Here is a 14938-nt window from a genome sequence, read left to right as displayed (position 1 = left end):
ACATTCATCAGAATTAGGAAATTGCCATTGATACATTATAACCCACTAAACCTCAGACCCCACATAAGTATTGCAAATCACCCCAGTAATATTTCTTTTAACAAAAGGGCCAAGTTTGAATCACGTATTGCATTATTAGTTCTTAGACTTCCTTGACTTTTATGACCTTGACCATTTTGAAGATTACAGGCCATTTATTTTGTGAATTGGAACTCAACTTGGGTTTGTCTAATTATTTTGTGATTAAATTCAGATTAAAAATGGTGGCATTAATATAGTAAAACTGGTAGAGCATTTGTCATTGCATAACATTACTAATAAGCAGCATTGTATATCTCAGTCATTAATAGATGTTTCAGTTTAAAGCTATCTAAAACTGTATTCTTGATCTTCTCTACAAAAACCTCTGCCTGCCGCCTTGTCTGATTGAAATGATACCAACTTCCTCTTTCTATTTACTCAGTCTAAACACTTAGAATTATTGTTCATTTTTCTTTTTTATTTACACTCTACCTCTAATCCATCAGAAAATTCTGGTGATTCTACACTGAAATGCTGTTTATTCAGAATTATACAACTTCTTACCACCTCTGCTGCTGTTACTGTATTCTGAACCATTGTCCTCCCTCGCATGGATTGGCAATAGTGTCCAAGGTCATCTGTGCTTCTACCCTTGAATTCCGTAGAGTTCTACTCTCAACACAGCATTCAGGGTGCTCCCTTACCATATGTCAGTGGCTCCCCATTTCCTACTGAACACTTCATTCTGTATATTTTTACCTAAAGATTGGTTACCTTCTTAATTACGCCTAAGTATTGCAGCCTGCTCCTCACCATCATCCCCAAAGACACACACTCTAATTTCTCTTACCCTACTTTATTTTTTTATTTTCTTATAAAACTTAGTACTGTCTAACATTATCTACAGTAATTTACTCTGTTTTATTTTCTGTTCTCTATTTTCCCAATCAGGTACCATGTAAGCAATTTGATTATGCTGTGCTTTGGAGTGGTTTGACTCATGTTTCTTCATTTGGGGTTTGTTAAGTCACTTGAGAATGTGGAATTTGAAAATTTTCCCACCACTATATCTTCAAATATTTTTCCCTCCCCTCTACCCACTAACTCTGTCCTCTCCTTGAGACTTTAACTGTGCTTATATTGGGTCCTTGCTTAATGTGTGCTGTTTATTTCTTTTCAGTCTGTTTCCCTCTGGTTCATTTTGGAGAGTTCCTTGTTGCTGCTTTCAAGTTTACTAAGCTTTTCTTCTGCAATATTTACTCTGCTGTTAATTTTATCTAGTGTATTTATTTATCTCCAGAGATTTTAATTTGTGCCTTTTTAATATTGTCTATATCTTTTTATGTTATTTTCATCTTTTTTATTACATGTACAATAATTACAATAGCTATTTTAATATTATCTTTATCTACTAATTTTACCACTGTGCCAATTCTGAGTCTTTTTCTTTGAATTAATTATTCTCTGCATTATGGGAGAGATTTTTTTCCTACTTATTTCATGCCATTTTTTATTCTAGAAATTGTGAATTTTATCTTGAAGTATGCTAAAATTTTTTACATTCTTTTGAATGTAGTATTTCTTTAAATATTTTAATTTTTTCTGGTGTGCAGCTAAGTTACTTGGATACATTTTGATTTAGTCAAGGCTTACTTTTAAACTTTGATAGGTGAGTTCACAACCATCTTTAACCTAGGCCTATTTGGCAGAACTACTGAAGCAATACCCTTCTTAGTACTCTGCTCAATCCCCCATTTGTTGTGAGGCTTTCCTACTCTGACCAATGGAGACACAAATTATTTGGGCCTTGTGTGTTCATCAGGAATTGTTTATACTGAATCCTTTCTAAAACTCTTTGTACAGCTTCAAGCAATTTTCTCCCATAGGTGTGCTTATCAATATTCCACTAATGACTCAAAGGAATCCTCTGACAGCTTCCAGGGAGTGAATGCTCCCCGTACCCCTCACCCCCCTACACACACACACACACACACACACACTCACACCCAGATCTTTCTTTCTCTGTTACTTTCACTTCAAGTGAGGGACATTTCTGAACTCTGAGTACTCCCTACCTGTGCTGTGGCCTGTGGCCTGGAAACCTTTTATGGCTGTAAGCTAGGACTCTTGTAGGGAGTATCTTGTCTCTATTCTCTCGGGGACTGTTGTCTTTTCTGCCTTTTATATAACATTTAAAAGCCATTTCTTCATATATTTTGTCAAAATTTTAAGTTAAAGAAAGAAGGTTTAACTGTCTTTGTGACTCCATCAGGATCAGAATTGGAAGGCTACAATTCCATGTAAGTTCCACAAGGACAGAAATCTTAATGAATTATGTTCCCCAATGCCAAGCACCCAGAAGTGTGTCTGGCATGTTAGGTACTCAGTAAATATCATTTTAATGAAACATTTGTTGAAGAAGATTATGCTTGAGAATTCTTTTTTTTATTAATTTTAATGGGGTGACATTGATAAATTAGGGTACATATGTTCAGAGAGAACATCTCCAGGTTATTTTGACATTTGATTATGCTGCATTCCCATCACCCAAAATTAAATTGTCTTCCGTCACCTTCTAACTGGTTGAGAATTCTTTCATCAAGTATTTGAGTGTCTACTACATGCCAGGTGCCAATTATACAGTGGTGAATAAGGCAAACATGGTTCCTGCCTTCGTAGAGCATAGCGCTTAAAGGGAAAAGCATAGATCATAAAGTAGACAAACAATGATCATAATTATATATTGTGATGTGTTTTTTTATGAATGAAAAGAATGGGGTACTCTGAGAGAGAATAATGCAGAAAGTCATTGTTGGATAAAGTGTTCAGTAATGACTCTTCACAGAGGCAATATTTCAGCTGACTCCTGAAGGAAGAGAAAGAGCGAACCTATTGAGATGATGGGGAGAAGAATGTTTCAGGGGATTGAATATGTGAAAATCTGAAGCAGAAAAGAACTTGGAAATTTTGCAAAACTAGAGGAGACCTGTTTGTGGAGGAAAGAAAACCAGGACATAAAATTGGAGCAATGGGTAGGCCCAGGGCAGGCAGACCCCACTGGTTGTCCTATGGTGTTTTGGTTTTCCACAAAGTACAATGGGAAGCCACTGAAAGTTTAAAATAGTGATAGGAGCCAATTTATATTTTTAAGCTATCTTTCTAGCTACATATGGAGACTATTACTACTGGCACAGTTATAAAAGTAGAAAAGTCATTTAAAACCAAAATTCTTAAACATTTTCTGTGCTCTAAACCTGTTTAGCTGCTTGTTGAAGAATATGGTCCTCTTCTCAGACTAATTTTTTAAATTACAGAGGAAACTATATTGAAATAGAGTTCATCAAAATATTTTTTGGAAAAGTATTTTGTGATACAGTTATATGCATACTCCTTTACAGTTATATAAGATCCAGTGGTCAGTCTATACTTATAAAGTGGGAGAACATAAGTGAAATGTTGAGATGTTTGCAATGACCATAATATGAGGGAAATATCTGATTTCTATTGGTGACTAAGTCACAGAAAATGTTAATGCTATTGTAGTGTGTTGTCTGTATCTATAATGGAAAGAAATGCTAATTTTTCATTGAAGTTAGTGAAAATAAAGATGCAATTTTTTTAGTCATTGAAGCTTATAGACCATCCCCTGAATTCTATTCATAGACACCCTATTAGTCCATCTGAGCTGCTATAATAGAATACCATAGACCATGTGGCTTACAAACAGTAGAAATTTACTTCTCATTGTTCAGGAAGCTAGAAGTCCCAGATAAAAGTGTTGGCAGATTTGGTGTTTGATGAGGGCCTGCTTCCTGGTTAGAGAAGGCTGTGTTCTCATTATGACTTTACATGATGGAAGGGGCAACGGAGCTCTTTGGGGTCTCTTTTATAAGGGCACTAATCCTATTTATGGGGGCTCTGCCTTCCTGGCCTAATTACCTCCCAAATACTCCACCTCTGAATACTATCACATTGGTGATTAAGATTTCAACATATGATTTTGGGGATATATATTCTGCCTATAGCAGATCTCTTGGGAATTTTAACTTAAGGGGTTATTTTAGTAATCATGGATAAAAAGGTAGAGGCTTAAAGTTGGATAGTAGTAATAGAGATGACAATAGAGGATAAAATTGAGATGTTTTTGGAAGAAGAATCAACAGGACAGAAAGGGAGTGATTAACTAGAGCTATGGAGGAAATCTTCATGGAAAAGCCAGGCCTAGGGATAGAAAATAAAAAAAAATATTAAAAAGCTGTGCACAAATGTTAAAAGGAATAGTCAGAAAGCAAGATTTGCCAGGCAGACTATTGCTGTGACTCATTGTAAGGTAAAGAACAAAGGTGGCAGTTATGAGTTAAAAAGGAAGAGCTTTATAAAGATTAAGTCAGGAACATCAAGATCCATGACATGGCCACTCATGAACTGTGAACGGTATAGCAAACTTTAACTAAAGAAGCCTTAACTTCACATATTAAAGATGAGGATAATAATAGCTTGTAACCCATAATGTTGTTGTAGGATTGAGATACTGGATGTAAAGTGGTTAGCACAGTTCTGATACATAGCAAAGGTAGATAAATATTATCAATTGCTCTAATTACTGCTAGGACTCTAAAATTGTTTTGGATTCTCACCCATAGTTGATTATAATCTAATTGAAGAAACAAGGTAAGACATGTAACATATTTTGAGAAGAAAATCATTCAGAATTCAAGATATAAGAGATGAGCAATTCTAAGCTATTAATTTTTCCCAGAATAGCACTTTATATTTCATGACAAGATTTGGAGAATTTCTTCCATATATTTGTATGTGAGCATTGCAAATGAGTAATAATGGATCTCTTCTTAGTAAGTGAGTTTTAAATATTACTGCTGTCCAGTCTCTGCTGCTTACAGCTAAGCTCCTGTTTGTTGTAATAATGACTTTGGCTCGAACAAGAAAAGGCATGAAGAAAAGTAATCAAGATTCTGAAAGTCAGTGCTATGCTTTCAGCTAGAGGAGCTAAGACAAGTACAGGATATTTTCTTTCATTCTGTCATAGTAGCATTTTGTAAAGATGCACAAAGAATTTAAATCAACCATTAGAACTAGCCTAGCATTTGAGTGGTTTGTATGTGGCTTAATGGAAGAACACAGAGTCCAAGTTCTTTTTCTGCTGTGTACTTTGCTATGTGACATTGAACAACTTAAGCAATATGCCGACCCTTAATTTTACATTTTTAAAAGGAAGATAACAGTTTCTACCTCAGGATTATTGTGTAGATCAAAAGAGAAAACTTAAATCAATGTCTGGAGCAAAATAGAAACACAAAAAAATATTTTCATAAGCAATATAATGCCTATTAAAGTGGAACACTATAACAAGAGACAAAAATGTCATTATAGAATGATAAAGGGGTCAATTCATCAAAAAGATATAATAATCATAAATGTGTATGTACCTAATATTAGAGCATCTACATATATTAAGCAAATATTAACTGAAGGGAGAAAAAGACAGCAATACATAATAATTTGTGACTTCAGTATCCCACTTTTAACTATGGGTAGATCATCTAGATAGAAAATTAGAGGAAATGTTGGACTTGACCTTAACTATACTTTAGAATTAGAAAAAAATAAACCATATATACACACACACACACATATTATATTTATCCAACAGCAGTAGAATACACATTCTTCTCAAGTGCACACAGAATGTCCTCCAGGATAGGTTAAATAATAGGTCACAAAACAAGTCTTAGCAAATTTAAGAAGACTGAAATAATACCGAGAATCTTTTCCAAACATGTTGGTATGAAACTAGAAATCAATAACAGGAGGAAAACTGGAAAATTCCCAGGTATGTGGAAATTAAACAACACACTCCTGAATAACCAGCCTGTGGATCAAGAAGAAATAATAAAGGAAAATCAAAAAAATATCTTGAAACAAACAAAAGAATGGAAACAACACACCAGAACTTATGGGATGCAGCAAAAGCAGTTTTAAGAGGAAAGTGTACAGTGATAAATGCCCTCATTAAGACATAAAAAGATTTAAAATATCCTAACTTTATACTTCAAGAAACTTTAAAAAACAAAAGAGTAAACACAAAATTAGCAAAAGAAAGGAAATAGCAAAGATCACAGAAGAAATAAATGAAATAGAACCCAAAGAAACAATAAAAATCATGAACTTCAATTTTGTGCCCTAAGCACCTTTTCCATCTCACCCTAGTCCTGGGCCTGCTTGCAATAATTCTGTGAGGTCAAGATTATCAACTCCCTTTTTTTTGCAGATGAGGAAAAAGAGGCTTATGGAGGGTGAGTATCTTGCTTCATTTGCACTAGTAAGTGGTGGGGTTAGGATTTGAACCCGAATTCTTGAGGGAAGTTGAGCACTGAAGGCTGGGCCTTGACTGACTGCACCTACATCAATGCCTCAACTAAAGTTTTGATGGTTGTCTTCCTTTCCAGGTATCTAAGGCAGCTGCAGACTTGATGGCCTACTGTGAAGCTCACGCCAAGGAAGATCCCCTTCTGACTCCTGTTCCGGCTTCAGAGAACCCATTTAGGGAGAAGAAGTTTTTCTGTGCCATCCTTTAAGTCTCCACGAGGAGCCTAAAGAGCCCTGAGGCTCCTGGGACACTGATGTAGAGTTTTTAGCAAAGTGGGCACCTTTCTCGTCCACAGAATTTAAATAGAGGGAGGAGAAACCATCCTGGAAACTCCAGGCTATGCATGTTTAAAGAACTGGTCCCCTTTATGACAATGAACGCCAACCCACACCCCAAGTTAAGAGCTCTGCTACCTGCAGAACTGCCTGGAGGAGGAGACTGTGTAAAGATAAAACTTGTGTCATTTCAGCTGTCCCTCCCCAAACCTTCTGTTTCTGCTTCATATTTAAAAAATAAATAAAAATTCAGACAGCTGTACTGAGCTAAGATATATATGACCTTCTTGGAATGACTATTGCCTTTAGACTACCCTTTGATCAGCTGAGTTGTCCAGTGTAACCGAGGTTCGGTTTAATGGCATTGATGTCTAGTCTTTGTGCCTTTTTGTTTATCTTTCTCCCTGACCCGCCCTCTAGCCCCTCCCCATTAGAGTAGTGCAGAGATAAGGCTGGACTCATCTGTGGACACCAAACTTCAAGGATGAGAGCCCACAATGCGTAGGGAGATATTCCCCATGGTTTATCTTCATGGTGATAACAAAAGCAATGCCAGCTGTCTGGATTCTCCTATCACTCTTCCTAACATTTGTACATGATAGCTTTGATTCTGCAAGTAAAAGTAAATCATGTGTTGTGACTGGTGCTTTCATATATTTGTGATGATTTTTGAATAATACTGCATGAAAATATCCCTGTGTAACATCCATTCAGAAGTTCTGTTGTTTTACTTCGAAGTTTGGAAAAGGAATGAGAGAGAAAAGAAGCTGGGAAGGAAAAAAACTCAGTTATCTTGGAGATTGGGATGACTTCAGCGCCTTAGCCACGCCTCAAATACCTCCTTAGTTATTATTGGTGTAAACAGCTCTTCAACATGATTTTCAGAATCCAAAGCGCTTGGGTTTTATCTGGGACCCTGGGCATCACAGGTATCACCAACCAGGAGAGGTCAGGATTCACCATGAGTTGGGAGGTGCTTTTGTCACAGAATGAGGGAAAATTCATTCTTTCCCTGAATCACAAAAATTCTAGACTAAAAGAACTCTTTCTGTGCTCTTAAGAAAAATGTGCCCCCCCCCTTTCCAAGTATCAGGAGAAATGAACCCATGGCACCAGAGAAAACCCATTCTCAGAATCCCGACTGTTTGCCCGCCAGGTAGAAGGGGGCAGGTGTGGCCCCCACATCTTCATTCACCAGAGCAGGTCTGGCTCTTTTTTCCAGTGAGGTGGCCTTTGGGTGGCACTCACCTATTTTTTTTTTCCTCTAGAATCTTTTATTTGTTTTTGTTCTCCATCTAATTTCTTAGAGTCTCTCAGTCTTTACTGACAACTACTCTGCAGCTAAAGCCCTCTCTTCCCAAGAGGTGACATTGGAAGTGATTGTTCACGGCAGCTCTACCCTCCATCGGTAATGGGAGGTTCCGGAGCCTTCTCCAGGCTAAAGAGAGATTCTCTTACATTTTCTCATTTGCTGCAAAATTCCAAAAGAGCATTCCCAAATAGTTTTATTCTCCTTTCTTTTTTTACCCCCATTTAAAAAGAAAAGAAAAGAAAGAAAGGATAGAGAAGGAGGAAAAGAGAAGGTTAAAAAAAAAGAGAAGATAAAAAGACTTACTATGCCAAGGACAGATTTTGAAACAGACTTAGTTTCTTTTTATGGGCATGCTGGTAGAAGAATTAATACATCCAATTAAAGCCTACTCCTGACATGGAGTGAAGAGAATACTGAAATATTTGTGAAAGGTATGAATGCCCTTCTATAACCAGATACTTCTGTTCAAACGTTGGGATTTTGTCACAGTCTGTAGGACACAAATGAAGATTTAAAGGGGAAAACTCTGGCAGAGGATGTTTTAAACTACAGTGTTGTACCATTAGCTTAGTAATACTGTGTAATCAGCTGAAACCATATCCTTTTTTAAAATGAGCCAAAATAGGAATTGAATATGTGGTCACATAAAAACAACTGTGAATAAGCATTCTCTGGTGGTGATGAAGGCATCATTATTAGACCCTGATGATTTTCATCATCTATACAATTTATTTTTCTCAGAAGGACTCTTTACATTTTTATGTAAATCTAGATGTTTTGAGCAATGAAAGTGGAATCAAAACGTTAAGAAGTAATTAAAAGTGAAGGAAGTTCCAAATTTCATGTGAAGATAGTAAATATACAACCCATCTGAAGTTAAGTTTAAGGAAAAAGTTTTGGCTTTTTCATAATTTTATGTCCTACAGTGTAGAATTATAATACCAGAGTCTTTATATAAGTTTTTGGCTTATTGGTATTTTTACTAATTAAAGGGGGGAAAAAACTTTTTTTGATTACTTATGCCTCCAAAGAGCTTTAATTCTTTTAGAAATTTAACAATCATTTTCACCAGCATAATTTTATCTTAATGGGAAACTTAGTTTAATATTAAAGGCCCTAATTTTTGTGTGTAATGTATTGGATAGTAATGAAATCTGCCATAGAATTAGTTAAACATTAATAATAACTCATCTTTAGAAAAAAAATAATCTGGCATCATTTCCAATATTAACTCCAGTTTTATTTTTCTTTCATTTTTAAACTAAATGCTATTTTATTTAAATCAAAGGTTGTAAATAAGTACTTTGATCTGAGGCTAACTTGCTAATAATATTTGAAAGAGATTGTTTGAAAAGAAAAAGAGATATTTTCTTTTCAAAACAAAAAGAACACAGAAAGTGCTGGTTTCCATTCGTTGTTCATGATTTTAAAAGCATACTTGAGAAAATCACTGCTTCAACCTTAGATTCAGCAGCTCCTTGGAGATACTCTTAGTCCAGAAAGGTTTCTGTATGTCCTTAAGGTTACATCAGTAATGTACCCTGGTAGGAAAGAAGGAAACATTGACTATCCTGGGACTTGTGCCAATAAAAAACCATTTCTTCAGAGGCTCATTTACAAATGGAATTTTGAGAAATCAAGCATGCTGTCTTAAATTTTTGTACTATCTCTCTTTATTTTTTAAATATTTGCTTCTAGCTGCTCCTGGCAATGGTGAATTGTTATATATACATTAATGTTTTCCCAGTCCAAAAATTGTTCATGTTTTTCCTATAAAAGATCTATGGAGTACATCTTTCAACAAGAGGGAAATACTAGAAATGTTAAAGCAGGAAAACCTGAATGTGATGTGTACATTTTCATCCCACATGGACCATTCATTTGTTTTAATAAACGGAATTTCCAGACTCATTTCATACGCAATTTTATTGTGAAGGCCTGTGGACCACCTCGCCCATTGGTTAATTTCATAAGGATGATGACATGTGAGGTTGATGTGGTAACAGGAATCCATTGCTTTTCTTCAAGGTTTTGTAAATAGAATGGCTGCAGGAAGGAAAAACTCAAGGGAAGCTCTTTACAAGTCGTTCTCCCTGGTTTCTACACCTCAGGAACAGAGCACGGAGGCAGATGACGGGGAAGGATCCAGGGCTCTGGTAGGTAGGCCATGAAGACAGATGAGCTGCAGTCATACTCTAACATGCTATAGGTATGCCACATGAGGGTATTTTCTTTTCAAAAACAAAAAGAACACAGAAAGTGCTGTTTTCCAATATGTTGTTCATGATTTTAAAGGCATACTTGAGAAAATCACTGCTTCAACCTTAGATTCAGCAGCTCCTTGGAGATACTCTTAGTCCAGAAAGGTTTCTGTATGCCCTTAAGGTTACATCAGTAATGTACCCTGGTAGGAAAGAAGGAAACATTGACTATCCTGGGACTTGTGCCGATAGCAGCAGTATCTTTAAACCTATGATGACGTAGCGACTGGAGTTTGTGTGCTTGTCCATTTACATCACTGTTTCCTTAGACTGTGGCCCCTGGGACCACCTGCTTCAGAATCACCTGGGGTGTGTATTAAACAGACAGACACCAGGCCCCTCAGCAACTCAATTTCTGACAGTAATGCATAAGAACGTGCACTGGCTGGATGCCATAGTCTGGGGACTACTAATTTCAGTACAGCTGACCCTTTAACAATGCAGGGCTTAGGAGTGCTGACCCCCTATACCAGGGGTCCCCAAACTACGGCCCACGGGCCGCATTTGGCCCCCTGAGGCCATTTATCTGGCCCCTGCCGCACTTCCGGAAGGGGCACCTCTTTCAATGGTGGTCAGTGAGAGGAGCACATTGACCATCTCATTAGCCAAAAGCAGGCCCATAGTTCCCATTGAAATACTGGTCAGTTTGTTGATTTAAATTTACTTGTTCTTTATTTTAAATGTTGTATTTGTTCCCATTTTGTTTTTTTACTTTAAAATAAGATATGTGCAGTGTGCATAGGGATTTGTTCATAGTTGTTTTTTTTTATAGTCTGGCCCTCCAACAGTCTAAGGGACAGTGAACTGGCCCCCTGTGTAAAAAGTTTGGGGAGCCCTGCCCTATACAGTCAAAAATCTCTGTATAATTTTGCATTCCCCCAAAACTTTACAACTAATAGCCTACTGTTGACCAGAAGCCTTACAGATAACATAGTTGATTAACACATTTTATATGTTAAATATATACTAAATACTTACAATAAAGTAAGCTGGAGAAAAAATGTTATTAAAAAATCATAAGGAATAGAAAATACATTTACAGTACTGTACATGTTTACTGGGGAGGGGAACATATGTACCAGTGCGCCTGCACAGTTCAAACCTGTGTTGTTCAAGCATCAACTGGACTATGACAGGTAGCTTTTCATAATGCCTACAGAAAGACACAAACCAGTCATAAATTTGCTTGTTCTAATTCCGACAGTGAACATGTAACTCGTGGGTAGAATCGAGGCAGCTCCTGGACAGGAGACACTGAGGAGGAAGCTGGTGGGTTCTAACTCGCTCCTGTTCTGCTGAGCCCTGTGGGAGGACTGCCTCCAGCTCGGCTCTTTAATAAGCTGGTCACATTTTAGCACTCACAATGACGTGGGAATTGGAGCTGGGTCAGCTCCAATCCACAAATTGCAAATAATTTGCCAAGGGAAATCCCTTTCCCTTCGGTTCTGCCCCAAATCTACATTTTCTTCTATTTAGAACCAGGAGACTCAGGCAGAAAGTATTTTTAATGAAGGGGGTCATGGACTCCCAGGCCTTCCCTCAGTAAGAACTCTGTTTCTCCGTGTCTATAATAAGAGATGCCTGGGGGTGGCGGTACACCAGATCGTTCCTGGTGAATTCAGTACATACTATACACAAGCAAATGAGAGCCCTTCTAGCCTGAGCTGGAGAATCAGAATCAGGCCCCACACTTCCCACGTGGCCTTAAGCAAGTCCTTTAACCTCTTGTGCTATAAAATGGGGACAAGAATACCTGATTCACTTGCTTCGCTAAGTTGTCATAACCAAATGAATGAGAGCAGGTAAAGGGCATCATGAAGGAAGAGGTGATAAAGATCATTACCTTGCTTGTACAACTTATAAAGAGAGGAAAAGACTAGATAGTTTCTGATAGCTCTTCTCACCTCTTGATTCACATCCTTCTCTCTTTTTTTTTTTTACTTCCATAGCTCCTGATTGAGACCCTCTATGCCTGGTGTCTGAGTTCCAGCCACAATTCACTGGTGTGACCACTCTGACTCTCATCTCCTCAACTCTAAGCCATCCCACTTACCACTGTGTATTAACTAATTGGGACTCTTTTGGTTGCAAGTGGCAGAAAACTCACTGAAACTGGCTAATAACTGACAAGGTCAGAAATAGGGGCTACTTCAGGCTCAGCTGGATCCAGGTGCTCAGGTGATGTCATCAGCTGTCTCTCTCATCCCTTGGCTCTGCTTTGCTCTGTGCTAGTTTACTACTGAGGCAGACTCTTTCTCTGCAGCATCAGGATAGTGTCAGCAGCTCCAGGCTGATATCTCACTAGTTAGCAACTGAAGAAGAAACATAACAGCTCCAGCAAAAGTCCCCGGCTGCATCTGTGAAATGCTTCCTAAGACTCTTCTGGCCCTGGCCGGTTGGCTCAGCGGTAGAGCGTCGGCCTGGCGTGTGGGGGACCCGGGTTCGATTCCCAGCCAGGGCACATAGGAGAAGCGCCCATTTGCTTCTCCACCCCCCCTCCTTCCTCTCTGTCTCTCTCTTCCCCTCCCGCAGCCAAGGCTCCATTGGAGCAAAAATGGCCCGGGCGCTGGGGATGGCTCCTTGGCCTCTGCCCCAGGCGCTGGAGTGGCTCTGGTCGCGGCAGAGCGTCGCCCCGGAGGGGCAGAGCATCGCCCCCTGGTGGGTAGAGCCTCGCCCCTGGTGGGTGTGCCGGGTGGATCCCGGTCAGGCGCATGCGGGAGTCTGTCTGACTGTCTCTCCCCGTTTCCAGCTTCAGAAAAATACAAAAAAAAAAAAAAAAAAAGACTCTTCTTGGCCAGATCTGGTTCACATGTCCATCCATCCCTGAACCTAGGCATAGAGATAAGGCCACTGTGCCACTTGGGAAATTGAAGTGCTCCTACTAGAGGAGGAGAGATCAAAGGTTAAAGGCAAAAACAAGTGGTGCCAACCACATCTTGCCAGACTCACTGATGTAACCTTGGGCTTCACCACACTCGGCACAGGGTGCTCTGGCTCATGGTGCTCTTATCAACCCATCAGACAGATCCACACTCAGATGCCGCTTATCAAGGCCCATCCTACTAATCCGACCTTGTTTTCTAAACTCTCTTCTGATTCATCTTGCCTCCTGTGAATGTAACGTTTACAGCCCTACCTCCATGCCCTTGCTTATGGTGCTATCCCTCTGGTATGCCATTATTCAAACTCCTCGAGTAAATAAATCTCACTCATTTTTCAAGGCCCAGTCTGAATTCCAGGTTATCTATGAATGACTTCAGGAAATACTGTCTCTTTCCTCTCTCAACTCCTGTTGCCCTTGTTATCAGCCTCAAACAGCTGAGTATTTGACTGTGCTTGAGGTCTTTGCCTTCGTAAGGCTTGTGCTTTAGTGGAGGAAGTAGACAAATAAATTGTCCATTACCAGTCAGAGTGGGAAGCTCTAGGACCCAGGAAGTTGAGGGGAGGAGGTCAGAGGTGGATTACCAACCAGAGAAGGTGACGTTGAAGTTAGTGGCTCATTACAGGAGAATCTTGTCTCTCTCTGTAATCTTCTAGGGAGTTGAGAATACCAGTTGAACAGACCTCTCTTTCATCTTTTTATTTTTTGAATGCTAGTTCTCTTCTGTATCTCCTTTTATTATCAGCATAGTCTTTGCATCAAATACGCAGCAATCACACCAGATTCCTTTTAAAAATTCAATATTAAATGTCTTTCTCCACTTTAATTTTACATAAGTCTGCCAAGACAAAAAGAAAAAAAAAAAGAAAGAAAGAAAATTAAAACCCAACTTATCTGAGGCCTGGACACACTTCCATGATTAGCTGGGCTACATCTAAGTTAGCAACTCTGTTCTTCCTGCTGTCAGCAGATCCAGGCCCCAGGAAGACAGGCAGGGGATCACAGCACTTGGGATCACAGTAGGTACTCAGCAATGATTGTTCATGGATTGTGAGCACAGGACAAATGCCTGCGGAGAAATTGGACACGGTAGAGGCATAACTAGTAAAAGCTGGTCTTGTGAGCTCACAAAGGCAGCTAAGAATGAAGCCCTCCCCTCTAGTTAGCAGTCAGCTCTGTGCACAGAACAATGGACCAAGCCACAGGGAGCTTGTGGCCTCTCCTCCCCCAGCCAGTTCCAGCTTTGTGTCCCCACAACTTGATTCTTTTCAGCCAGCAGCCGTTGGCCTCTGTGATGTCATCAGAGTGAGTTTGGGTGGGTGTGGGGCCAGATGAAATACACCACTGGCCACATTGCCTTCCTCTCTGCCCCAGGAAGGATCCTTTCCACTATCCACTGAGAACACTATCTCTCATTGCCCTCCACCATCTCTGTATGTGGCGATTTAAACTTAGATACAAATTAGAGTTAAAATAAAAAACTGAGTTCCTTGGCCACACTAGCCATATTTCAAGTACCCAATAACCACATGCAGCTAGTGGCAACTGTATTGGACAGTGAGAGGGACTATTTTTATCACTGCCGGAAGTTCTATTGGACAGAGCACTGGTTAGCAACCTTTTTTCTACCCCATACAGCTGACTGAATATGACTTCTCCTTGCCACCAAGTTTCAACACATACACACATATAGAGAAAGTGAAAGTTCTATAATAATCTATAATAACCATAAGTGGCCAGAGGTCATAGTCAATCATACAGGCTGTGGTATAGAGGAGACAGGTTGTGGTTTATCTAGTG

General features: G+C 39.1%; 1 protein-coding gene across 1 annotated transcript in view; it reads left to right on the top strand.

Moving 5' to 3' along the window:
* GNG2 (G protein subunit gamma 2) overlaps positions 1-9907 on the top strand; it is a 115179-nt gene extending 105272 nt beyond the window's left edge. Inside the window, exon 4 of the mRNA XM_066275980.1 lies at positions 6489-9907. Within this exon, the coding sequence (XP_066132077.1) occupies positions 6489-6617 (129 nt within the window). The 3' untranslated portion in view covers positions 6618-9907. The remainder of the gene's footprint in view (positions 1-6488) is intronic.
* The last annotated feature ends 5031 nt before the right edge of the window (positions 9908-14938 follow it).

This window comes from Saccopteryx bilineata, chromosome 4, assembly GCF_036850765.1.
Source record: "Saccopteryx bilineata isolate mSacBil1 chromosome 4, mSacBil1_pri_phased_curated, whole genome shotgun sequence".
NCBI lineage: Eukaryota > Metazoa > Chordata > Mammalia > Chiroptera > Emballonuridae > Saccopteryx > Saccopteryx bilineata.
The sequence above is the reverse complement of the archived record's forward strand: the minus strand, read 5'-3'. Positions and strand labels throughout refer to the sequence as shown.